The following is a 27,472-nucleotide window of genomic DNA, read 5'->3' as shown; positions in this document are numbered from 1 at the left end:
TGATCCCCTCTAAAAACGTCTCCATTGCCACCCAAATCCTCTTCAATAATAATCATAAACAGACACTTTTTCCACACAAATACGTCTGTTGAATGTGGAGTTGTGTTGCTCCAAAAGCACCTGTGACAGAACAGTGTGAGTCAAATGTTCTGCGAATAAATACTGGCAGAGTAGAAGTCAACATTGGGCAGGAGGAGCTGCCAGACTTGGTATGAATGATGGAGCAGAATTGGCCGGAGCACAATGGTTAGCGCTCGCGTCTGGAAGCCTCGCTGACACTGCCAGCAGTGAGGTGCTGTCACCCCGGCTCATCTGCCAGAACTGACCACTGCATGTGATGAGATCTACTTTGACTTTACCCTTCGGTGAAGTGACAGTGGCTTCATTTTTAGTGAACTTTACCTGCCGAAGCAACATGTTTTGCTGTTCTCTCGCGTATTGCTGAAATAAAACTACCTGTGAAATATATTAAAATACCACCACAGGACAAAACATAATCATAGTCAATGACTATTCCTCTTCCTAAAGTACAGCCCAGAAATCAAAGCAGAAAAGTCAGTTAATCTTCCTTCCCTTAACACTAATAATCAAGAACAATATTTTAAGTTTAGAAAATGTTTACTTTAAAAAAATGTTTTATTAATTATTGAACTATTGAGAATCAAAATCAGAAAAACTTTTTTTTGCCAGAGAAGTAAACGCAACACAGGACTTTGTTGTGTTGGAATTACAGAATATAGAAATTAAATGATATGAATTAAATAAAAATAAATAGTAAATAATATAGTAATACAAATTTAGATAAAATATAATAAAATATATTTTAACAGTATATAAGAGAAATGACCATAAAATGACATATGAATAAATAAGTAAAAAATTAGTCGTAAAAAGCATTGAACCATGATGTTCAGTCTCCTCCCAGAAGGGAGTCCCCTTGTGTTCCTTCAGTGTGATCAGCATAACACAACCATTTTTTATATTCGCATTAAATGAACATTTATATTTCCGCATTAAAAAAAACTTGGTGACCTTAAACTACTCTTTTCAAAGAAGCAGTACCTTCTAGTCATAGGTTGATGAGGCCTTATGATACAGCATCAGCTCTATCATGATACAGTGTCTTCATTTTGGAAGTCCACTAGATGGCACTCTCTATTTTATGATCTTTTGTTTGGATCTACTAATTCAAGAAAACCTGGCATCATTTTCACTGAGAGTGCCATCTAGTGGCCTTGCAAATTGAAGACACTGTATCATGATAGAGCTGATGAAGTCTCATTAGACCTCATTTACCTCAACTGCAGGATAATCTTGTTTTCGAGCCCACACTGAAATCAAAAATAATGACTATTTCTTTCTTCAGTCAACCACAATTCTTGACTATGAGAGCAGAGTAGAAAAAAGTATGTACAATTTTCAAAGTAGTTCTATTTTTAACATGAAATGTGATTTTCAATTAAAGTCAACATCGCCTCATATATATATGATTTTTAAATTGTTGTGTTGTGTTGTAAAAGTTGTGAAGAACAGCAAGTATTATTGAACATGCCCCTCAAGAAAGAACAAATAGTTTTCTTCTCAGAAGAGTTTTGGATGTCATGTAGTTTAACAAGGGTTAAAGCAAAAACCTAAAAAAAAATTAAATCTTGCTTCAGGAACAGACTGTCATTTAAAGCTCTTGTTGTAGTTAATCCATTCAGTCACATGTAAAATTTCCGCCAAATCCTGAAGGTATAATCAGGATGTGTCCATGTGAGGTCATATAGTCAAGATCATCGTCGTGGTACTACAGGCTCGAACACCAGGTTCAGTTCAGCTCTGCACATTATTAGTCCTCAAGATAGATTCTCAACTCTGGCCTATTAGCCTCTGTACTCTAATCTATTCAGTCCTTGGTTGAAAACATTTCCCTAGCATACGTTTGTCCTCCATTACAATACCATGAAAGGTCTGAATGGACAAATACTGGGCCAATGTTTGCCACATGGGATGAGTATTTTTAGCACAAGGACCACTTGATAAGAGGGAGCACAGAACAGTGGAGGAGGCAGGGAAAGCGAGAATATCTGTTGCTCTCTGCCAAACCTTTCCTGCATATTATTCAGACTGTTCAGGGGGTTGGGGAGTAAACATGCCAAGGTTAGAGAGGCCTAACTGCTAGTTGGAGCTGAGAGGAAAGTTAATTGAATTTCCGACAAGCTTGTCGACGTGAGATATGGAAAGGAAAATAGGAATTCTCTGCAGATGAAGACAAATAATACATTAATGGGGGGAGATGAAAATGGGGCTTTCTTTTCACCTACTGGCAAAATTTGACAAAATCAGGCTGTTCATATGAAACAGATATTTGATATGGTCGATCAGGAAAAGTCCTGTATTCAGTCCCGCTGAGTGCTCCCGAGCTGAAACGCTGTCGGTACACATTAGGAAAATCTCAGTGGACAAGAGTGGCGATCCTCTTAACAGAAAAAATAGCTCAGATCACTTGTTGTTTGCCTTGCTTCGGGCCGGTTTGGTTTACATCCAAACTCAAACATGATTTTTTCATTTGGCTGCAACTCAAGAGTGTTTTTTTTTTCTAAAGTAACCAGAGCAAAACACAGCAGCAGACAAACAAAGATGCCTTCACGTTCAAATCAACATGCCATAACTATTGATCTCAATATAGACCCTCAAAATAAGAAATGAATACAGGACAGTGACATTGGTGTGAGGGAATGACCTGCTTGGTGGAGTTTTTTAGTTATCTTTGTTCTTCTCTAGGTTGCTGAGTCACAGAAAAATGTCCTGACCTGAAGCAATGTACGTCAGTAAAAAACATGAGACCTCCACCTGGGATCGAGAAGATGTTTATTTTTCACAAGCAAAAGTGTAAACTAATCTTATCTTAGAACATCTGCCTGAACAAAGCGGACTCTGTTCTGACTCTGTTTTTTTCTGAGTGGCCGGTAGCTAGCGGTTAAGTGTACGCTTCCGCTCTGCAGTCATGAGGTCATGATGCGTTTAGCCTTTGACAATGAATGGAACATGACAGTAATGGAAAAGCTGTGTGTTGAGGTGGTTCCTTCTTACAACAATTAAACTTGTTTTTGAAGATAAGTATTTGGAATTTCAAGATTTTTTTTAAAACGTATAATTCAACTTGTTTTGCCTAATTAAATTATTTTTCTTTGTGGTTGCAGTAAATTCAGGCACAATTTACATGGACTTTGTTTAAACAACCATGTTAATTGAATGACTAGGCAACAAGCTCCACTTCTGCGACCAGTATAGGGGAACAAGCAAGAGCTGGCTGTGTCTTTTTCAAAAGAACCATTAAAAGAAAGCAATTGTTCAGCTCCCATTACATGATAAAGTGTCTTATTCTGGAACAAATCGTTGACTGGAACATTTGCAGGGGCGTCTCTTATGTGTGACAAAAGTTTTCTTTGTGCGTTTACAGTTTTTTTTTAATCTGACCATGCTAACACCTACAATCGCTAGACTTTGAATTCAAGCAGCGGCAAAGAAAATGTCTCTTTGTCTCACTGGAAAGGTTCCCACATGCCGGTTTGCTTGTGATACTATATTGTGCTGCCGCTCTCAGCCGTGGCAGCTCCAGTATAGGTACCGACATTCAAAGACGAGTCACTGAGCCATTGAGGCAAAAGGCAAACAGAATATCAAAGCTAATCCTCTCAAAGCTGAGGAAGATGGAGTTTTAAAGCCATAATTCTTGCGTTTTAATCCATTCACAGAGCCTCTGACCCAGTTTGAGACCTCGCTCATGGATTCGTTAACAGCTTCTCGGTCAATAGAACTGCTGACTCCTTTGCACTGTCGCTGATCAATATACACTTGTTCTCCTGCTACTTTTATTATTTATTTTCTCAAGATGCAATAACAGCATTCAAACTTCAACAAGACATGGCATTGCTGTATGAGTTATCGATCATCATAACTAGCACCAGTTCTGCGTATCATAGCAATGTATTTGATTGTTGTCTTAATAATCTTCCATGATCCTTTTTGAAATAATATGAATATGAAATAGTGTTGATGGAAACCACAATGTACTTGACTTACACAACAAGAAGATCAAAGTCAACAGGTATGCGATGAGAGCCCTTGATTCTGTCAAGTTTTCAAATGTTATTTTTTAAATGATTGAAGTCCTTTTCTCTGGATGTTTGAAAACACCCTGTATATGTCTGTTATCATTTCTTTAGACTATATCAAACATGGATGTAGGGTGTGTGTTGGCACCCTTATTGTACTAAAGCAAGGTTTCAAGACTAATCTTCTATCACAGCCATCTTGGAAACACAGTCTTCTGATTTAGCCAGACTGAAGAGGTGGGATTTGGACCAACTTTATTATTATTGGATGATTAAACTGCAACCTATTAGTTAAAATTGTACGTTGTCCCTTGTTTTTGACACTAGTCCATATTAAGTACAATACTGAGGTTGTCATGTGGGATATATAATTTAAGGGAGTAGTATACTGGATTGGTGTTCACTGATAGTGAAGTTTGTGGTGAGAGAAAAAAAGTCTATAAGTGTCAATAAGTTAGAAGGGAATTTTGGAAAAAGGGGTAAAGTAGATGGATTTTATTAGGACAGTTTCATAATTACCATTAAGAGATATGAAGTAAAGAAAAAAAAGTTGCAAAACCATGAGAGAAATGGCCCAAATTTTGGCCATACTATTTTCACAATATACTTCCATTGAAGTTTGCTATGACTATAATACCAGTTTTACATTGTTACATACACAGTTACATTGTGAATTCTATTCTGGTCGTTTGTTATGGGAAAAGGGAATCATATCAACCAGCAAGCTGCTCGGTTGAGAGGATGCTTTGATCACATGTTAGCTTTATAAAACTTTATTCTTTCCAGATATATTTTTCCTCTCCTGCTGCCAAACCCATTGAACCAGCTCGTAAAGACAATGGTAAAAAAGACTTTCAATAAAACACCCATAAAAGTAGCATCAAATACTTTTGCAACCATTAGAAAACTTCAATTATCATATCGAGGGAATGGTTCGTTAACCTGGTTTGGCAATTTTCTCGGTGTTCGCCTGAAACTCTCGGATTTGTATCCCAGAAATGTTCATAGCCCTGGCATCCTCCCCGATCATCCAAACGTTAATGTGTTATTTCTCTTATCGTTAAAGACAAAGAACAGTTCGACTCCAATTTAATTTTGTTTAGTACAGGGAAAGTGGATCCATGTGCTGACCCAGTATCAGTCATGGTACACACAAACCTGGCATGTTCCGTCTGTTAAAAAGTTGAAAGGCAACAGTGAAATCTGATCCGGCTCTATAAAATAAGAGGCTTAATGGTCAGTGAAAATCTGAGGCTGCATCTCATTAAGCCCTTAATAAAAAATGACAGACACAGATCATGGTTTACCATGTGTTTCCCAAAATTATTTCTTATTATTTTTCATATTCAAAAATAATAAAATAGTCTAGCACCAGAAGAAAAATGAACTAACATGGTAGGCAACTGAAGTAAGAAGATGTGCAGCTTTGTTGGGATGAATGTGGTAACGTTCAGAGAAAACCAGTAAAAGTTTTTATTTTTCTTCACCTGGTACTACTTTTTGCCGATTTTAAACCATTTACTAAAGTTAATGTATACTTTTAGTTTATTGATTTTTCATTGAGTGAAGACTGAAGACCCAACAACATTTGGGAGAACATTTGTACACACTGAACATGAAATTAAACTGAATAAAAATGGATATTATAAAATAAGTTATTTAAATGCAAATTATTATATTATTTACTCTTACTTTGTTGACTATGTTCAATAAAAATTCAAAAAGAATAATTAATGTATCATGTTGATATTATTTAACACATGTGTAATCTCTGGGTCACCTTGACCCTTAGCATCTTCCGCTTAAAACAAGCTTTAAATATAAACTTGTCTATTTTTTTCTGAATAATTCTCATATCGAGGCTTCAATACAATATCCAGATGAGCACCATGGCGGTATTTGGATGTGTCTATTTAGACTAAAATGAAGACAACTACAACTAGGACAAGTAGCTACGTTAAAAAATATATATATTTCTGTTTATAACTCTAAAAAGGAACAGATTATTTTGAAAATAATCCCAATCATAAATCGTAATGAGCGTTGAAAAATTATTAAATTGAAATTTTGGGTGGACAAAAACAAGATAAAGACGTATCAGACTCCAGATAAAACAAAACCAAGTAACAAGCAATAAACAAATAATAACAGAAAATATTAAATATTATTTATAATTTAAAAAATGTTACATAATTCTTTTTTTTTTAAAGATGCCTTTCAATCAACTGTTTCAGCAAAACCTCTTGTTAGAAATCATGTTTGAGAGTTGATATAAATATTTTTTGTGTGGTGAACCATTGCTAGAGAAAAGCTAAATAAAAATAACTTCTTAAATCCCTTTGGTCTAATTCCAGTGCAGGACTCTTTTTAAGTGAAGAGTTCGCCCGGGGCTCTGCTTCATGAACGCAAAAGCAGAGAAACAAACTACCCGGGTCAACTCGTGTCAAGCAAATCCCTCTTTTGTGTCTTATTTTGGTCACATCTTGTATCTCGCTGAAATGCCCTCCAAACATTTTGATGATATCATTTTTTTTTTATTTCTAGCATTATTGTCTAGCGGCAGATTCATTTTGTCATCTGCGTCATGGCAACAACTGCCCTTGGCTCCCTCTTTTTTTTTAAGGGGGTTGCCGTCTTCTCATCGGCCTCACGGCTGACAAATGACTTTGTGAAAGGCGATATGGTCTCATGCTTGAAAAAAAAAAGGAATTGAAATTGAATCCTGGCCTCTGTCGGCAGTCTCATCTGTCAACTTCTCAATATTGATGTCCATTATGTTTATGGATTATTTGGCTTTGTTCTGCTCTCTGGCCCGGTCGGTCCTGTCGGATCAGACACTCGGGGCACCCGCCTGTTTATAATGTAATTTTGATTGATGCCTTTCACGGTTTAATTGTCAGCATGGGCTTCCTTGAGCGGGAAGACCCCCCCTTTCTACCTGCTCGTCCCCAGAGTGATGACGACGGAGTCAGAGTTCAAAGTGCGTGTGTTGCTGATGCAACACCAGAGATTGTGTATCATCATCCAGGGCCATTATCAGCTACTCGGCTCATGTTTATTGCTTCCTGTATCACCTTTCATGGATCTCATGTCCAGTTACTGGAAGAAAACAGCGCTGGGTACAATTTATCACACCTGCGACGGACCTAATGTTGTTTGACAAGACCGGGGAGAATGAATCGGCTTGTAGGAACATCCAGTAGTTATTTACCGCAAAATGTATTTTCTTTCTCTTCAGTACATGTGTTTTTGATTTTAGTTTTATTTTTATTTTAACCTGGCATGATCACTTTTTTGAACCCTTGTGTTATCTCAGGGTAAAGTCGACCTGAAGGCCTGAAAACAAATGTGTTTGAGGTACCCCTTGTGTTGTCTCTGGGTCAAGATGACCCAGTGGTTCACTTAATGAAACACCATAACATCTTTTTTTATTTCATAGCTCTATCGTTTTTACCTTATAGCAGCGCTATTTGACTAAAACTTCCTAAGGGTCAGATTTACGGAAGAGGATGTCCTACCACTGTTTCCTGTTTATCATTAGGCAAACAAACAATAAATAGATAAATAAGCAATTTATTAAAAAAGCAACAGCTTCAACTTACTTTACACTCCTTTTTGACAGCTCAGACATCATGGCACAAAAGGCAAGCATTGGTTTACCTTTGGTAGTTGCTTTGTGTAGACATTTTTAGTCCATCTTTTCTCTCTTATCTTATGTTTCAAATTCATGTTCCATTGAGAGGGCCATGTTGCGTTATCTAAACCGGAGCTCCTCGGCTCATCGTAAAACGTGGCCATTGCAAATTGTCGCAGTTCGTCAAACTACAGTTTTATTGGCTGTTACATTTCTTAAAAGGCCGGGTTTCGCCCGAGGACTGTAAGTTAAATAGCCTTCGCTTATGGACTCAAAAATACTGTGCTTATATTGTAGCTATAAAGAAGACACATACTATTTCCTGTTGTTTATTAGTTTATTTAGGTGACTCTTTCTTTGAGTTTTATTTGTCCCGCGCTGTTGAATCCACCAACACACCACCCTTGTCCACTGTCAATGCGATGCATTAAAAATGAACTAATGGTGTTTTCAAACAAAGTTTTTAGTGACATTTTTTATTCTGTAAACCACCTTTAGTCTCACTTTTATTTGTCCCAACCGTCTTTTACAGGTTGTCTTAGTGAATGTCTGATGAGGCTTTATGAGGCAGTGTGTGTGTGTGTGTATATGTGTGTGTGAACTCCAAAAGTCCTCTTTGTCAAACTTGTTCATTTTTAAGTGCCATCCAAATATAATCAGCATAAAGAAAGAGTCCCTGCCAAAATGCTATTTATATGAGCTGTTTGATTAATCTGACGACTTCTCTGTTGCTGTTTATGGTTGTAAATTTTAAAGGTCGCACTAATTTTGACTTCTTTATTGCACTCCCCGGCAGTGTAAACCGGAGCGGTAAATCACAAACTCGACACTTGTATCTCATCATTATCTCACTCAAAGTCATCCAATAATTCAAGGTTTTATGGCGCTAAATGAAGCTTTGTAATAAATAAGGATTTATATGTTAAGATATATATGGTACAATTATCCAGGCACATCATCTCAAAGTACATCAAGAGTCCTTGGCCATAACTTGAGGTATTGAATAAGCTTTGGAAGGCACAGAGAAGATTTACTTATTTGTTTTAATCTGTAATATAATCAAATAAAAATAAAAGGTCAAATATATTTATATCATATATTCATATACTGTATATATATATATATATATATATATATATATATATTTAAATATATTTAAAACATGCTCCACCAAATGGATGAGATGATAATTTTGTTAGCAAAAAAAGCGTTTAAATTAAAATGTGTGTCTAAAACTGTCATTTTTAGATTTTTTTTTTTGATTGTACTAAAGCCAAAAAATGTGCAGCCCTGTAACAGTAGATTATTTAAAAACGTACATTTCTTACTTCTTCTTAAGTGAGAAGTCTTAAGTGGGACACATGTAAAGTCAATACATTATTAAATGGTCATAGTGCCATGTAAGCCTTTGAGTCTGGGTATTGGTTACACCCGCACTGGTGCTAATTGTCTGCCCACAAAGTTTGGAAGAAGCAGGTGTTCACTTGCTGTGCTTTTATCGAAGTGGTCTTTACAGGTAATCCTGAAAGATATTGTTGAATAATTAACACATGAAATGAGTAATGGGTCCTATAGATTTTCCTCACTCCGTTCAAAATGAATTAGAAAATAATGCTATTCAAAGAGAAAGTTTAAAGCAGGATTGAACAATTCATCAGGAGAATTCAGGAGGTGTCAAGCCAAAAGGAGAGAAAAAGGAACTTACTTGCAGTGAGTAAGGATGTAAATGACGTTTATGTACGTATTATAAAAAAAAAAACGACAGGAACTAAGTAGAAAAATGAAACAGAAATGCATTTTATATTTGTAATTTACCTCCTTTTTTGGGGGTTTATGTCTTTACCGGCCATTGATCCATCAAAATGTAGTTTTCCTTTTTCTCTCAATTTATGTGAGGTCACAAGGGGGGAAATAATCACTGAAAGAGTCAATAATAGAAGGAAACAAGGAGAACATGAATTCCCAAAGCAAATCAAATGAATAATACAAATGGGTGAAATATTTAAATGTAGCTTTCGGAAACATTTCTACCTGTTCTGTTCCGTACTTTTACTTCTTAGGGCCACATAAGCAAAGTAAAATAGCCATTGAACTGCAGTTTATATTTATTTTATCATTATCGGCCATGACCTTACAGTGTTGCATACATTTTATCTTTCAAATTTCATACAAAAATTGACTATGCTCATATCATGTCATTTCAAATGTAATGTAGCTTTAAAAAAAGCAATTAAAAAATGACAATATTGACAACCACAATAACATAATTAATTAATTATAAGATAAAAGACTTACCCTTAAAAAAATTAAAAAACATACATAATAAGTAATCACACGGAAAAAAACAGAAAATTCAAGATAATTAACATCAATCAAATATTAAGAAAATGTTTTTTTCCAGTTAAAAGATAAACGGTCATTTTTCAATGTTTTTACCCTTGCATGATTACGGTAGAGAATTGTGTAAAATGATATACAGATATATGTAAAGTGAACAGCTGACACATAGCAGATTTAAAATAGTATCAAAATATAAGTACATTAATGGGCTCCTTGATTTGTGTGTTCCAGCTATATTGCATAGGTTTTGAAAAAAAACATATCGGGTAAAAACTTAGAGTGAGTTTTACATTTTGGCCTCTTACATGTTGGTGTGATCGAGTATGATACGACTTGCATCAAGTGTGTAGAAACACACAAAGCTATAGGTAGCGTTGTTCCAAGTGTCTCTTGTCATTCTCTCCCCGGTGTGTTTGCATCCAAGGTCGCTGTGGTCCCGCTCTGTTTTCCACTGGTGTGTGGGCTTCATTCATCATTTCTATGACTGCTGCACGCTGGAGTGCTCTAAATCTCCCGTGTGTGTGTGTGTGTGTGTGTGTGTGTGTGTGTGTGTGTGTGTGTGTGTGTGTGTGTGTGTGTGTGTGTGTGTGTGTGTGTGTGTGTGTGTGTGTGTGTGTGTGTGTGTGTGTGTGTGTGTGTGTGTGTGTGTGTGTGTGAGTGTGGGTACCTACATGTACTCAAAGACAAGGTCTGTCATGGCGGCAACCTAATGAATGATCTTACTTCCCTCGTTTCTCCCAGGATAGACCACCCTTTTATGTTTCGCTGATGTCTCCATGGCTTCACACCCTGCCCTGCAATTCTAGCTATACTGTTTTTCATCTTTGGATATTTCACCACTTGTTTAAAATATTTTTGCATAATCAAATTCATAATAATAATTTTAATTGCTGCGGATGGTTTGTTTAGGTTGTGCCAACAATGCTCAAATACAATGAATGCAGAATGCGTTCAGGGTCCACTAATGTGTCTCTTTGATGCATCTCGGACATGATTGTGCTCATCAGTATGTGTTTGTACAAAACTCTCTTTTCATTGAAATATTTACATTAGAAAATGTGCTTAAGCCCCGCCCACTGAAAAACTTCGATTATCTTGAGATAATATCTCCAGATAACCAACCACTCTGCTGTGATTGGTCAAGCATCTAGGTTTGTCACCACGTATCATCAATCCTGGAAGTCTCCAACTCCAAGGGCCTCGTTGTATAAACAAAGCAGGCGTGATTACAGCTGGCTAGAGGAGGAGTAAAGACCATTATTATGTCATATTGGACTCCACTCTCGTAACCTCTTGTTCGCCGAGATTTCAGACCGGGGAGATCTTTATAAATTAATAACTTATTTTTATTATTATTTAAGCGAAGTTTTAAAAACGTGAAATAATGGAAAATTAATAAATACACTATGTTGGAGTTGTGTTCTGTAAGTATCACCTTGGGGGTTATATTGTCAACTCTAACTGAGGTGTGTTTTATATTTAATCTTGAGGTTAAATTGTGTGTGGGTAGATGGTGTTTATAAGGAGCTTTGCAAATACAAACGTTTTTATTTTTTTTATTTTAGACAAAACATATATGAGGGAAAATCAAACCACAATTCAGCACTGTATTCTGCGTTGTTATTTGGTCCAATTGTGTTTGTTTTTTTAAGAATCGGTTACCCTTCCTTACATACAAAGTCCTATTACTACCGTCAAAATATCTTAAGGAAGGAAAATGTGCTTTTATCAGGCTTAAAACCCTTCTGAGGGCAGACAATAATACATCATGTTTCTGACACCTTTAAAACATCACATAGTTCCATCAAAATAATACATACACCAAGAAATGTATACATACTTTATATTTATTCACATCTAATGTTTTGAAATATGTATCAGAAAAATGCTAAACATTTATTCACGGTTGTTGATATCAGGTTATATAATATAAGAAAAGGTTGACCTTATATTATCATAACCAACACAATGGAGGCCCCTGTGACCTTCACTGTCCAGTTAATAAATAATCTCCACTTGGCAACAGCTGGCTTTAGCAACCGTACAATGAATACATTTTCCATTGACATTTTGTCTTACATTCTCACCTGGCTATCGTCTCAGAGGGCTGGTGTGTTTGTGATCTTTCATCCTTCATTTCTCTTGCTACATTCACAAGTGAACAGCCAATAAGGAGCAGTTTTCCACGGGGGAATGAGAACAATGGGAGGATAAATGCGTTCACTAAAACCATGCTCGTAAGAGTGGGGTTTCTTTTCATCTGCTCATTTTGTTCCTACATTTATTTTCAGATATATAAATGGTCTTGACGAAACAAGCAATAGAATTCTCTAAAGGCTTTTTTTTATATATATGTGTTTTATATAATGAAAGCTAATCTTGCTTTTAGCTGGGATTGGTCGACCAGGGTTTGGTTATTATTTAATCAATGTTTACAAAACAAAATATATAAATGGCAACTTTTTTTTTTTTCTTTTTAATGCTGTTGACGTTAGTTTGAAATTACCAAGGCTTTTTTCCAGAGAGAAGCAAAAAGCATCTTAGAATGTGGCAATAATAAGAACTCAATTCATTTCTATCTAATTTGAACTCTAACTTTACAGCTTGTTGCCCTTTGTAAAGTTAATGTTTTAGTGTTTTTTCGATGTTAAACAAAATAAATGGTTAGTTACACTCTAATGTGGACATTCCGTGTTCTGGTCTATAAAATAATTATTTTTGTGCTTAATTATAGCTCTTTAAATGACACTGCTTCATGAAGCTTCATCAGAAACTAAAGATAGCAGGCTACACCTGGGACTAGTCTTAAATAGAGAACAATTTAAATGTATAGAACTGAATTTGTTCAAGTCTGTGCAAAACAATATATGACTTAATAAGGAATCTTTTTTCTTATTCATCAATATTTTGATCTGCAACGATAATGAATTTAAATGGAAAAAAAACAGATGGATTTTCTCAGCAATTTCTAGATTACAGTTAAAATGGATTAATTACATCAATTTGTTGCAGATCTTAAAATAAATGATCTATTTTTCTAATCCAAGGCACAGCGGGTGTTTTACCACTCACTTTAGACTGGTTTTATAATGAAGGATGAGTAAAACAAACTGGAAAAGCCAGCAGATGAAAGAACTTTCAAGTCCACCTGTGTTGGCATCTACTACAGTACGTCTATATATTCTGTGACAAGCTTTTCTCTCCTAACACAGGCTGGAATATCACACGTCACTTTAAAATGAAGCATTTCAGATTCAGATAAAGGCTCCCAACTCAACCAATGATTGAAAGTGGCTGATGACATTAACTGCAATCTTTTGTTTATCTTGAGCTTCTCCCGAAGAGACTCTGGGTGGGGCGGGGTTTGTGACACTTGGTCACCAGAATACTGCGGAGATTAACCAGCCCATGCGGGGAATGGAAGCACCTTATCAAGCACTCGACACAGGTCCAGCACATAATAAGCTCTTCATAACGTGGAGCTTTGATAGGTAGAGATTTCCCACAGAGATCTTCAAACTTCATCTGGTCTAATATAAATGTAAATCAGTATTTAAAAAGACCCATGTGGCGGGATCTGAACAAAATAATCACCCGAACCCATGTTTAAATCACTATTTTTGCATTTTATTTGACATTGAATTTTTTTTATCCTCAGAAATTATGCATAAAACTAAGAATACTGTGTCAAACCTGATGTGTTTTCACTTTGAATTTTAGATGTAAAATAAGAAACATTCTCCTTTTTATTATGCTCATAGAGCAGCATTTTAATATTCATATAAATATCCTTTATTTTAACTAAAAACTATAAAAAGTCTTATGAAGCTTGATTAAACAAAAATTCAAATTTCACGCATGTTCTACTCAACAACAGAGGAGCACCTTGGAGGTATTTGTATGATGCAACTGAGCGTCATGCGCTACATTAAAATGAACATACATTTCTATCTATAACTCTATATCTAAAAAAGGAACAGATTACTCTTAAATTAAAATAATCCCAACCCTTAGTGGGTGAGTAGAAAATGAGTGAAGTTTGAATTTAAGATGAACTAATGTGAAAACGTTTGAGTAAATATCTTGTGTTGAGATTCATACTCGTGTCATTTTTATCCAACGAGTGGAATAGTTTATAGATCTATTTTATTTAAGTTCAGTTGGATATTAATTCTAAATATGTACTGTGTTAATAGTAAAAACTATTCTTCATCTGTTGTCATGCAGCTGCTGATTTAATTTATTCACTAACAGTAATAAAAAAAAAAAAGGTTGACAGCTACTTAATTACTTGTTGGTTAACTGTGGGTCAAAAAGGTTTTACAACAACAAGGGAGACAATGAGTAGAGCTGACATCTAATCTTCTCTTCTTTCTGTTTGGACGGAGGTGCTTAAATTGAAGCACTCATAACAACACTGCTGTCTTAAAATTGAGCGTGATAACCAAAACAACATGACACTTGTGTAACTCGTATCTCCAACATTAGATCAGACACACTTTATTTTCATACCTTTAAATTTAAGAAACAGATTCCACTGCATCACATCTTCCACATATTATATTGATGTGTGCCTACAGTTGTTTTTAGGCTCAAGTTTCATTTTAAATTAATTTGAAGACCCCAAAAATAATATTCTAAATTGATAACTCCACTCTAAAGCAGTGGTTTCCAACCCGTTGTCCGGGGACCAGAAAAAAAGAGTCTATATAATTTCTGTTCTATTGATTATAAGTGTCTTAATGGTGTTTTTTTATGAAACGAAAAATGAAAAAAAAAATTCTCTGAAGTAACATTGGCCTCTTGCTCTTGACAATACACACACATTCAGTCAAGTTTCCTCAAAAAATAAACCTGTAAACTAGTGGGAAAATATATATATATATGAATATAATACCTACATTAAACCAGTACAGGTTACAGAAAAGATAGGGGATTTTAAAGTGTTTGCTAAATGATAACAAGTCTAAAAACCATATGGGCAAAAAACGAATTATGCACTGAATATATTACGGAATTTTGTTTTCTATTTCCATAGAAACGGTGCGTCAAGAAAAGAATAGGTGGATTTTTATTTTTAGATAACCGAAAGAAACATTGAGTCTTAAACAAACATCAAAAGATAACTGAAGCTAGCCTTGTTTTTAATAAGTTAATTATCCTCTTTGGTTTCTGAAGAAACAGTTTGTGCTGCAGCAAACAGAAAGAAAGCAGTTGTGAGGGTGTACAGGAGATGAGATATGACCTGTCTTGTCCAAACATGGATCGATACGAGGTGATGTCAGGGAGCGCAGGGGTGTAAGTATGGGCAGTGGCGGGGCTAATCATCCCACCGGTTTCACAGCATGGGTCCTGATTCTCAGGATTAGGCGACACAGAACCAGGGGATACGTAGTGTTTGAGTAGCAAGAACAAAGAAAAAGTGGGATTTGAAGAACAGATATTTCAGATCGTGTTTGTTCACTATGTGTTTTTTATAAAAAGAAGCACAAATGAGGCCGACACTGTTGCTCATCGTGACGGTCTAAACTCAAGCATGTACATCAGAGCAGCTCAGAGGGTTTTGTGTATTCCAGCCCACAAGCTCTTTTCTTTTCACATCAGACCTGATTATTTGATAGAGGCGAGGCGAGAGAGGCTCCTACGAACATTTCACACACCACCACGTTCACGACAGGTGGAAATCGGGGAAATTACTTTCTGCCTTGTGTGTTGGAAGAGTGAAAGAAGTCATCAAGAATGTGAGAGAAACAATCCCTTTTAATTGACGCTGTAACCTGGATGATCACACAAGAGGGGATTGCTGCTTCAAACATCCAGAAATGAGATTCAAGAGGTTAGCTTGGGTCATAAAGTCTAATTAAGGAGTGAAAGAGATGTGAGTTGTGAGTTTCTTTATAATTGTGGCTGCTTGCACTTCTAAAAACAAGAGTCTGCTCAAGAAGGACCTTTTGTACATTGTGTCCAAAAATACCACTTTCACCAGGTTCACCTACATTACAGATAGAATTCCTATCTGGGTAAACAAGAGGAGGCTCAGAACACAGCCTTGGGGAGAGTGAGCTCTTTGCACTTCTTAAATGTATCTTTTAGTTATATCTGTTCATTAATTGTTTAATCTAAACCTGGAAATAATTTAAACATCTAATATATAGGAGTGTTTCAATGTTGGCAAGTAACTCTATCATCTATTTGAGGTCTTATTGTAGGGGTAACAGTAGGACAGAGGCATCTCATCTGCATTATGACCCTTTCCCCGAGCTAAATATTTAATTTCCTTATTGAAGAGAGAGTGCAGGAATATCATTTTGACCAAATTACATAATTTATCTTGATCGCCACCTGAAAGCCTATACGCCTATACGCTACCTAAACTATAAGTGATGTGTTGAAGCAGGTTTAACCAGGAAATACTTCCCTTGTATTCACTTTGAGCTCAGCTCTTTCTGATACATGATCAGAGCAGCTATTATGAGGACAGATTAAATTATAAGACTTAACATCTAGATGTATATTAGATAGATAAATATCAATTTTACATCATATTTATCTGTATTATTCAATACTGGTTGGTGTTTTGTTTAAAAAAAATACAAAGAATTACATTTTGACGTCAATGTCTTTCTTCTATATAGTAGATTTTGATGTCTTGACATTAGAGCCCTCTAGCTCATTTTTTTTACTGTTTTTTGTACTTAACAACATCATATTTTTATCCATCCATTAATCCATCCATCCATCCATCCATCCATCCATCCATCTATCTGTCTAAAGCAGGCTGCTAAAACCGACACTAGTTTGCACTTTTTTGTTGCTTTCTCATGTACTCGATCTGAAAAAAGCTTTGGTCTTAACTTGATTCGTCTTGGTCTTTGTCTCGGCTTGTGCATTCCACCACAAGGCAAGCTATTGCATAACCAAAAGTGTCATAAAGGTTTCCCCTCGTCAAACATGAAAATCAAAACATTATTGTCCAGGTGAGCAGACTGATGCATCCTGCTGATCCAGTGTCTTGTAGTCCAGTCCAATTTGCATAACCATCTTGATTTCCAGATAGACATATGGGATGTCAAAATCCAAATTAATTGATCTACTTATGTTCCTCTACGGCTTATCCCTTCCCTGGGGTTCCAATTTCATCAGGGACCTCCAGATTTCCCTTTTGTTATTGAGCCAGATTGAAAACATAATCACTCCATCTGGTAATGGATATGATTGAGCAAGTCCTCCCAGTTGGATGTTCCTGGAAATCATCCAAAAACAGGAGGTTTTTCTGAAGTTCCCGGACAACCTTAACGTGCTGTTTGTTTTGGGTGAATGTTCACTCAACGTCCCTAGTCGACGTCCTATCTCCGAGGGATAATGGAGACTAAAGAAACACATTCCAACCAGGCGTTTGTGTGGTCAATCTTTTGATCAAAGTTCAGCCAGGAATGGAAAACAAATACAAAGCTTTGACTTCTGCCCTCTTTTTCAATTGAAAAACTGGTTTACACTTGACTGTGGAACCAAAATGTTGACCTTCTCTATCATGATGCGTTTGTGGTTCAGAGAAGGGTTTATCTGGTCCTGTAGTGACAAACACTTTCCAGGTCAGTACTTCAACTGTGATGAACACATTTCTTTTGGTGTACTTAAGATATGTGAAGGTTGCTATTAATAAGTTGGAATTTGAGTAATATTTTTTTTTGTTTTGAATTTAACCCTTGGGTTGTTTCAGGCTCAAAGTGAACGACCTCACTGACCTGAAATACAAAATACGTAAAACATGAACAAATCAAATCTCATCACTATGTAGAGTCTGAGGTTTTTATTATCTCTTTGACACAGACTTTTATTCAAAGTGTGTGTTGTTTGGCCTCAACAGCTATACATCCATGAAGTATTTTACACTTTAATTTCTAAAGTCTCTGTCCACTTCCCTTTTCCTTTGACATATTTAAAATTCTAATGAACAAGCTTCCAACAACACAAAAATTCAAATGTAAAAGACGTAACCATCTTTTCTTATTGTATTCATGTTGATTTCTGGAGAGAAAACAATACACTTGTCCTTCGTACTTACACTTACCTGCACCACCTCCTGTCCAGTTCAACTGTATGTACTAACACTGTAGTAGCCACACTTTAAAATGTTTTTGCCCAAATATTCTGTTTTTTATACAGTCAATGGGTCAAGTCAGGATTACACTTTTCATTTTACAAGTGGCTAGCATTTTTTCGAGCAGATGGAGTGACAGTTGGGATGGTCAACCGCATATAGGCCAGCAAGAATGAGTGATAAGTAAGTTCGAGGTGGCACTTCTAGCACATACTGAGTGTTAACACTTTGTGTGACGAGGCAATATTTACATCGGTAGAAACTTCGTGTCAATACCCACCTTCATAAGCATCTGTTAAGGAGCTCAAATTTCTCTTTGAAAGAATAAGCGTGCATGTAATGAATAAAAGAGGCTTCAAAGTCTTATGAATAAGCATTTCAATTTGGAAATAGGACTGTTTCAGACTGGGCAGAGTTCTGAAAGGGTCTGCCAGGCAGTGGATAAAAAAATAACAACAGCATCAACTCTCTTTGACCTTTCTTAAAAAAGTACCACAAATTTGGGTTAGGATCATCCAACGTGTCGCCGGGGAACAGCGAGAAATAACAAAAGTTTAGGAGGAGAAAATGAAAGAAGCGCCACAAGGGAGCAGTGAGGGTAGCAGCAGCATGTGCACTCATGTGTGTCAGGGAGATTAAATGTGAGACGTAGGGAAATTATGCCAACTTCCTCCTCTTCATCTTCCTTGCAATTTTCGCCTCTATAAATTTAAAAATAGGTTTTGTCTGGAGAGTAGGCCGAGGGGACAAACCAGGAGAACAGAGTGAAAAATGTGTAGAGACCAAAGAGCCCCCAGTGGTGAAAAAATGCAATTTGAGATCCGCTAGATTGTTTTTATTCCCTGTCCTCGCTCCACGTCCTTCACCAAGCATGACGTGCAGCGCCGCGGTCCCTAAGCCGCTGTACGCCCGGCAACAGAACTTACACATGACCGCCGAGAAGTCATCACGCAATCCAGAATGATAGAATAAAAGTCCAAAGAGATCAGCTGGGATTTCAGGGAGATAGATGAGAGTCTGTCATGCCAATAGTGGCGTACGGTGGAGAGGAGGCAGAAGAGTTGATGCACGGAGGAGAGCACTTGGGTGGGATCACAATGGGATGTGTGAAAATGTGACGGCAGAGTTTTTACGAAAGATGGTTTTGTCACGGTGCATGATTTCGTTTTAATGTTTCCCGCGTTGATCAAACGTCGTGTTCTTGTCTTGTCTTAGGAGGAGAGGGTTCAGCCGAGGCCGGCCAGAAGGAGACGTCCACCTGCGACATCTGCCAGTTCGGAGCAGAGTGTGACGTGGATGCGGAGGATGTATGGTAAGAAACACCTAAAATAAGTCGTTCTTTTATCAGTAAAACTAAGAACACGCTTTTAAGTAAAAGGACCAATTTGATTGTTTGTTTTTGGTTATGACATCTTATAGGGTGTTTAGTTCTTCTGCAAGAAAGAAAAACAAGGAAATAAAGAATTAATAATTTGTATACTTTTAATTCCTTGCTATCTAATACAAGACACAATCTCCTGTTTGATCGTTAATTCTCCAGTATGCTCTTTTTTCTTTTTTTTCATGGGCAATACAAGAATGTTATTCATTGTTAATCATTCAGCAGTTTGAACCAACATAATACGGATTATTTCAGATTTAATTAAATGCCATAAAATTTAAATTATTTTTCACAAAGCCGCCCAAGGCTCCGAACTGAGTAAAGTCTTTTGCATCTACCCTCCCCAAAAGTAAATGCAGGACTTGAACCTGAGTTCAAAAAGGATTTTTTTTGCTGTAAAAGTACACTTTTCATCCACGCCCGTATCTTTTTTTTTATCCTGGCACAGTAGCGTTCATGATGACTCGACAATTGTGCTCGCTACACAGTATAAACAGGCTTGTCAAAGCTGTAAAGTGTGAGTGCATACATTCTGGATGTTGCTCCTAACAGCATATTGGATTAAGTTGCACAGTTGTGAGCAGCATTTGAAGAGGATGAAATTCACACACTAGTTCTTTCGCTCGACTGGAGGTTTCCTTCAACTGACTTTGAGCTGCGGGTTTTTTTCATCCTTGCATATCTATTTTTAAAGAGGCCAAGTCATCCTAATCATATTTTTTACTGATAACCCTGAACCATCCACACATAGATGTAGTTGAATGAAAATTGTGTGTTTCCATGACTATATAAATGTGGATACTAATTGAAAAAATGCTTTATCTTGAACTCAAGAACTTCTTTGGATCTTTGAGTATTGGTTTCGCCGTGAAGTTGTATTGAAGAGCCTTTGTTTTTTTAGGATTCAAAATGTTCTTACCCTTTACTAATTTAGTAACATTTTTCGATAAACATAAATTATATTATATAAAAGGATTAGTTCCTCCGAAATCAAATGTAACATTTTTTCTACTCACCCTCATGTCAACTAATGGTTGGGATTATGGTTGTGTAATTTGTTCTTTATAGTTATAGCCAAAAATGTAAGGTCCACTTTAATGTAGCTCCTGGAGCTCAATCAGATTTTAATCCTCGTACAAATGTTGCACTTAAAAACATCCAAATACCTCTGTGGTGTTTATCTGCAACGACCATTCCTCATGTTGAGGCTTTAATACAAGATGGACGTTACAGGCGAACACCACTGTGGTATTTGGAAGTTTTTAAGTGTAATATTTAGACGAAGATGAAGACAACGACAATTGAGTTCCAGGCGCTACATGAAATTACATGTACATGTATTTTTGTCTATAATTCTAAAAAAAAAATACTCCTGACCATTAGTCGACATGAGGGTGAGTAGAAAATGGGTGTAATTTGAATTTTGGGTGAACTTTCACTCAAAAAAAATTTGATGGCCTGGACTTTTTAAAATAGAATGAAATATGAATATATTGTGATTCAATTTTTATAATTTATTCAACAACACAAAAGGGCCACGCTACACTAAGAAATCTAGTATTTTGTCTATCCTCTTGCTCATAATAGCAACAGGTTTGTTTCTTTTTTCTAACTCTCTATTTAATATTTTAACCAAAGCCTTTTGCCTTGCTGACCCACTCTGAGAGTCTTTGAGTATCCACACGACCACTCAACTGCTTTAGTCGGTCAAAGACGGAAGTTGCATTTGGTTCCAATTTCCAATTGAGTCCAAGTGATGCTAATAAGAGTGGAAAACCTGTTAAATGTAGCTTTTAGCATTTAGATAACTTGTTGCTCTCTACCACATTCCTCTAGCTAGGTTATCAAACCTGTATCTATATCTATAACTAATCTAAAACCCCTTATTAAGAGTTGCGCAAGTGATTACCTTACAGACAGATTATCCCTTCCATGTGTTTATTTGCTATAGACAGAGTTACTAATTACATATAAAAATAACATAAATAAATAACCTATGAAACTCATAGGAGTCGTCACGTTGTTCTATGTTCGTTAAAATAATTTCATTAGAGCCCATATGAACGGATCTGACATGTTCGACAGGCCGATAAAAGAAGGCTTAAGTACATTTAAGAATTCAGATCAGAATCTTTAATAGTCCGCACGGCTGCCTCGGTGCCCACTGAGGTTTAGTTCACAGTTGACCATTTCATTTAACCTCAATTACTTTGGAGGGGAAGTGGGAGAAGTAAGATTTTCACTTCATTCTGCAAATCCAATTACTTTTTGTTGAGCAAGCCACACCGGACTCACACGGGAAGGCCAAATTCATCCCTGGCTGGGTCTCTCGAACATTTTTTACCTTACGATTGTTGTTAGTTCCTCTGTACACGTTTAGGGAAGAGGGAGGCACCGGGACATCCTCAGGGGTGTCACATGATAGACTTCAACAGCACCAAAAACAGCACTGCAGTGTTTGCACTCTGCAGCAGGAATGTTAAATGAAGCAACACGATTGTGGGTGGTGATTCGCCGTGAAACAAGGATCAACAAGAGAAGTGCTTCTGGGAAATTCCCAGCTTGTGCGTTTGGAGCATGACTCTATCAAAGTGCTTGATGTAATGGAAAGATAATGCACCCCAGCGTGCAATAACCGTAATGCCAAGAAGCCATGATGTATTCTGAGCCTTGTTCCTAATACTAAGCAGGCCAGAGCCCAGTCCTCTTCCTCCTGCTGCTGCCCACAGATGCAACACTGTTGCACTCTCATGGAACGCATCTGAGGTCAGAGACCGGCCACTCTGATCTTAAGCGTTGTATAGATTGTCATAATTTATCTAATTATTTATACCTTGGCACCCTTTTGCTCTAGAATAGCTATTCTTTCGAAACCTCACGTGACTTTAAACCAAGAGTGACATCGACTTAGGACTTAAAATATATCACTTTTTAATGAAGTTTCATCAACACATCACTAGTATTTGCGAACAAAAAGATGGTAACTGGTATGTTTTTTTTTATTATTATTATTATTATTATAGTATGAATTGTATAGCTACACGATTAAATGTACTATTTATCTAACAACTTGAGGGGCCTTGCAAATAAGCAATGTATATGAACAAAACACCTTTAAGAAAGTAATAATCAATATAAATCAATACAGAAATTATATAAATATGTTTGTCTTTCTGTGCAGCCAAGTAACAAATGCCTCATGGACCGGTATCGCTCCCTAGACAGGGATTGGGAACCACTACTGGACATTAGCATGTACAGTGGTTACACCAAAAAAAGTGCTTCCTTTTTTGTCGCAATCTAGGACATGCCAAGAGTGCAACCCGTTTCTAAGAAGAACTGTTTCTTTGTCTAAGATACTGAAGGATCCTTAAAAACTTTGCGGGATCAAGATTGCAATCTGGAACACCGTAAACATTCTATTATACATCCCTTATTCCATTATCAACATTTCAACTTACAAAATGAGTTTTAGTCTGGTCCATTGTTTTCCCATATTCTCAAGAACAGACAGATAAGCTCTGGCAAAAACATAACCTCCCTTGCGGTTTGGATCCAAACAAAATAGGATTAGAGGAGGAAGGTGTGTATTGTCTCTCATCATCTAACTTTACATGTCTCTGCTGCGAAGAAAATAGCCCCAAGGTATCCTGATATCAACGTGCTCGCTTTAGAAAAAAAAAGCCACGGAAATATAATCATAAAAGCAATTGCAAACACAGCAGAAGGTAATTTTCATCAAACAACAGGCCACTTGTGTGACATTGGATCACTGTGATTAAAACGACTCCAATCAGACAGCAGCTGATTTTAATCAAGAGATACATCGCGGTTAATCAAACATTCAGAAGACGGAAAAAATCACACGAGAGCTGGGAACGAGCGAGACTCTTGTAGAAGTCAACTCTCTTAAATAAATAGACTTTTCAAACTATTATTTTCAAACAATAAAGTCACAAGTCTTGGCCAAAATCTCATCCGGAGCTGGGATCGAACCCACAACCTTTCAGGCCATGGGCGAACACTCACAGTGACTGTAAAAACAATACTAAATATTGAAAATTTTATTTGTATATTAGTATTTTCGCAGTAGATTAAATACATTTCAATTAATCAATTAAATAACCACACTGTACTTCATATTTGTTTTTTTCTTATTTTAGTTGAACTAGAATTCCCCTCCATACAAACCAGTGAATCGGTCACTAGTGTCATAACACAACATACAAAAATCTGCAAAAATCAAGTAAAGTGCAAATGTCTAGTAGACAAATGTGATCCATTTGAACCATGGCGTTGAACTAACTTTTATTTTGAATATAATAAACAGGCCTGCTCTGGCCCTTCATTTGATGACAAAGGCTTTCTTGAGCTCATATTAAGATTAATCACATTTTATGTTTTGCTGATCCACTAGAAAATACACAACTGTAAGAGAATCTGAAAACTTAAGTAGTGAGCAGTATTTCTCACTGAGATATAACTAAGATCAAACTGAGAAATATTCGAAGATGGCACAGTATGTCTCATTTTTCTCTTAGTTGAGATCAGGAAAAGAGACAGCTGTGAGAGAATTTAGAGAACTTGCACAGTGCTCACTGGGATACTTAATTCTCAGGAGAGACATTTAAGAAGAATGAGAAAAACACTTTTGTCTCAATTAGTGCTCATTCATATCTAGGAGATGAAAGTGACATGATCTTCACATTTATCATCTTCAATTTTGCTTTGCTATAGGTTGTAATGTTCAAATGTTTTAAAATGTTTTGAATGACATAATGAATGTTATTTTTTGTAATTGGAAATTGGAATTCTGCACTTTATATACACTTTTTCCCCAAAATTGAAAATTCCCCCATCTTTGGAAATTAAACATAACATACATAAGATTTGAACCAAATTTCCATTGATTTTATTATTTTAAAGACACAATATTGACAATCTCGGAAATAAAAATCTTTGAATCAAGCAAATTACAATTAATGTCATTTTCAACTATGCATTTTTTTTTTTGTTCGATTTAAATTATTATCTGAATGCTGTAATATAAAATTAAATTAAAAAATAATACATTCTAATTAAACGAATGCATTATGTCTCAAACAGGGAGATAATAGACTGTATGAAATATGGACTTTCAAAGCAAATGTTTTAAAACCAATCCACGTTCCCACCAGTCTTGGAAATGCAGTTTACCAGTTTTAGACACCGCTCGAGAGGAAGAGTTTGGGTATAATATATAATATAATTATAATCTGGTCAATTTAGGTCAAGGCTACAGTGGATGATACAAAGTCACTAGTCTGTTAAACACATGCCATATTATGAGACCCAAGCTGTCATTTTTGAACCAGGCTGTTGTGTGTGTACATGAACCTCTGGCCTTAAAATGAACTGCATCTTTTTCACGTCTGCATTTTCTTACCTCGTGTTACCCCCCGGATGGTATAGATTCCCATTCTTACTTAGGCACACACAAACCCCTTATTCGTTGTTGTTTTAAATGTCAGGAATGAATAAGTATTTTCTTCAATCTCGCCTCGACATCAGACTTTAATATTCCTTCTTTTGTTCCACACCCACTGATTATCATTTTCATCTGATGTGACAGCATAAAGTGAGTGGTTATTTCACACTCGCTCACAGACTTCCTCAGCGCCGCCCGGTTGGAAGAAAATTGCCATCACGGCCTATTTTCCTCCCGACATGACATTCAGGGTATTATCTTTGTCACCACTTGTGATTCACCACGTGGGATGATATAAACAAAGTAAAAGAAGCTTGCAGAGTCTGGTCTCATTTGACCCCATGTGTCTGTGGAGATACTGTGTATCACCACATCACCTTCCTGTAGATCCCTTCTCCACTCAGCCTGTAAGCAAAGAGACCAATTTACCCCTTTAGGATCAATAGAGTGTCACAGAAACCCATTTAGATCCATCTGTGGTGTAAAACTGTAATTACTCACAAAAACCCAGCACTCTCAGACCCATCAATAGCGGCGCTGGATGGTGATAGAATTAGGGTGAACACGGGGCAGACAGTGGGCAAGTCGCCGAGCAGCATCGGGACCCTCTCTGTGGGAACAGTGAACAGTAGATTTTCCACGAATAGATCAGCGATGTTCAATACTGTGGCATCTGTTTTAAAGCGAAGTGTGTGAAGAGGAGAGAGACAGGGTCAATGAGAAAGTATCAGGGCTGTACACATCTACTTCAGCAGTCTCTGGACTCAACGGTTCCATTTTAAATAATTGTAGATGCTTAAATAAGTATCTAGTGGATCGCCCTCTAGCCAATAATGTATAGAAGCAAGGCCATGTTGAAGCAGCTTATCAAATCTCTATCAAGATCGTTTACAAATTGTCCATACTCTACAATGGTCCTTCGCCATATTCAGGTTCACCTGCTGCAGTGTTGATGTATCACACATTTTCTTTTTGCAAACAGTACTAAATATTTAAATATGTAGCGGTAATATGCAGTCAGGGTCAGCAATGCTACTTACAAAGTCGATATGTCCACTGCTTAAAAGAAGTGAACTTTTTTTTAACAGAAAATCACCTCAAGCACAACCACACAACAAAAACAAGTGGGCGGTACTTATTGGTGCCGCCAAAACAGTGAACTCCGATGATGCCTTTCTACACACTGCTCTATTTAGTTACTTCTGATTAGCCACTGCAATACTGTGTTTAAATTCTACGCCTTTTGCTACGACAAAAGTGACAGCTGTGATTGGTTGGCTGGGCGGCAAAGCAGTATGGGACCAGTTCAGGTCCCTGTTACGGAGAAGTTTGTTGAGAGGGATGGCACCTCATATTCAATGTTGATGTTGCAAGTTAAAATAAATGTTGTTAAATTAATGAAGTTAAAAATGAAAAGGTCACCGCCGATTTTCAGAATACAACCATCGCAATAACCAAGAGACCCCTCTCAACTTCAAGTCTTCCTCGACTTATTTTCATACTGATGAGTACAATAGAGGTCCAAGATCTATTTGAGAGACACTTAAATCAACACATCAGTTGACTTTAATAACAATAAGACAGACAATTCAAAGTACCTATGAGACACAACAGCTGACAATGTGGAATTAAATGTGTCTGTTGGGCATTTGTTTTTGTTTCATAGCGTTAAGTGAAACCCGAGGTCACAGATTAGGAGAATCGATGCTGTGGCAAAAGTGTTTGCTTTGGGATTTGTCCATAGAATGTTGGTGAGAGTGTTTTAAATGATCTAAAAGCCAGCTGAGGTCCGAAGGGACTCGGTGAGTAGAGGTGGAGGTTAGATTGGGGGGGCAATAATCGCTGCTGCTAATCAATACAACACATCCTGCTTAGAGATCACACACTCACACACACTCACACACACAAATCTCCCACCTCTAACATTCATTTAGTATTTCCCAGCCTCTGTATGTGTTTTTGTGCTCCTGGTCAAGCCGCAATTTATTGTGTGAAAAGGAAAAAGAAAAGATTTATCCCATAGTTGATGTGTCGCATGTTGATTGTGGAGGGTGTTGGGATGTGTTGACGCAGTGCAGCCTTGGTGCCTATTGTGGAGAAAGTGAGAGGGCTCATTAAAAATGTATAGAGCCCAGACATCAGCTCGCGACCAGCAGCAGCCTCCGGAGACCACCCAGACTCTGAGAGCTCCACGATGAGACGCTGGGGGGGATAATGTGTACGTGCTATATATGCATGCTCGGGAGCGTTCCTGTTGCTAGTTGAATCTCCAAACACTTTCATGTCAAGATATTCCATTCACTCCAGCTTTTCTCATTTAGATACTTTTTTGCGATAATCCAGACTCTGTGAAGCTTCTATCTTGTCCGGAAGGCAGCTTTGGCGAAATTATAGTCTGTGTTCTATCAGTGTTAATGCGTTTAATATATTTGAGGAAGTGGGATCCGAG

General features: G+C 36.9%; 1 protein-coding gene across 2 annotated transcripts in view; it reads left to right on the top strand.

Moving 5' to 3' along the window:
- Positions 1 to 27,472, top strand: part of tmeff2a (transmembrane protein with EGF-like and two follistatin-like domains 2a) — a 134,331-nt gene that overhangs the window by 83,822 nt on the left and 23,037 nt on the right. For both annotated transcript variants that reach the window (XM_087804607.1, XM_087804606.1), the window contains exon 5: positions 19,391 to 19,487. In XM_087804607.1, the coding sequence (XP_087660733.1) occupies positions 19,391 to 19,487 (97 nt within the window). The remainder of the gene's footprint in view (positions 1 to 19,390; positions 19,488 to 27,472) is intronic.

This window comes from Callionymus lyra, chromosome 12 (genome assembly GCF_982586985.1).
Source record: "Callionymus lyra chromosome 12, fCalLyr1.hap1.1, whole genome shotgun sequence".
Classification (NCBI taxonomy): Eukaryota; Metazoa; Chordata; class Actinopteri; order Syngnathiformes; family Callionymidae; genus Callionymus; species Callionymus lyra.
Note: the sequence above shows the minus strand (reverse complement) of the source record. Positions and strands in the feature narration are given on the sequence as shown.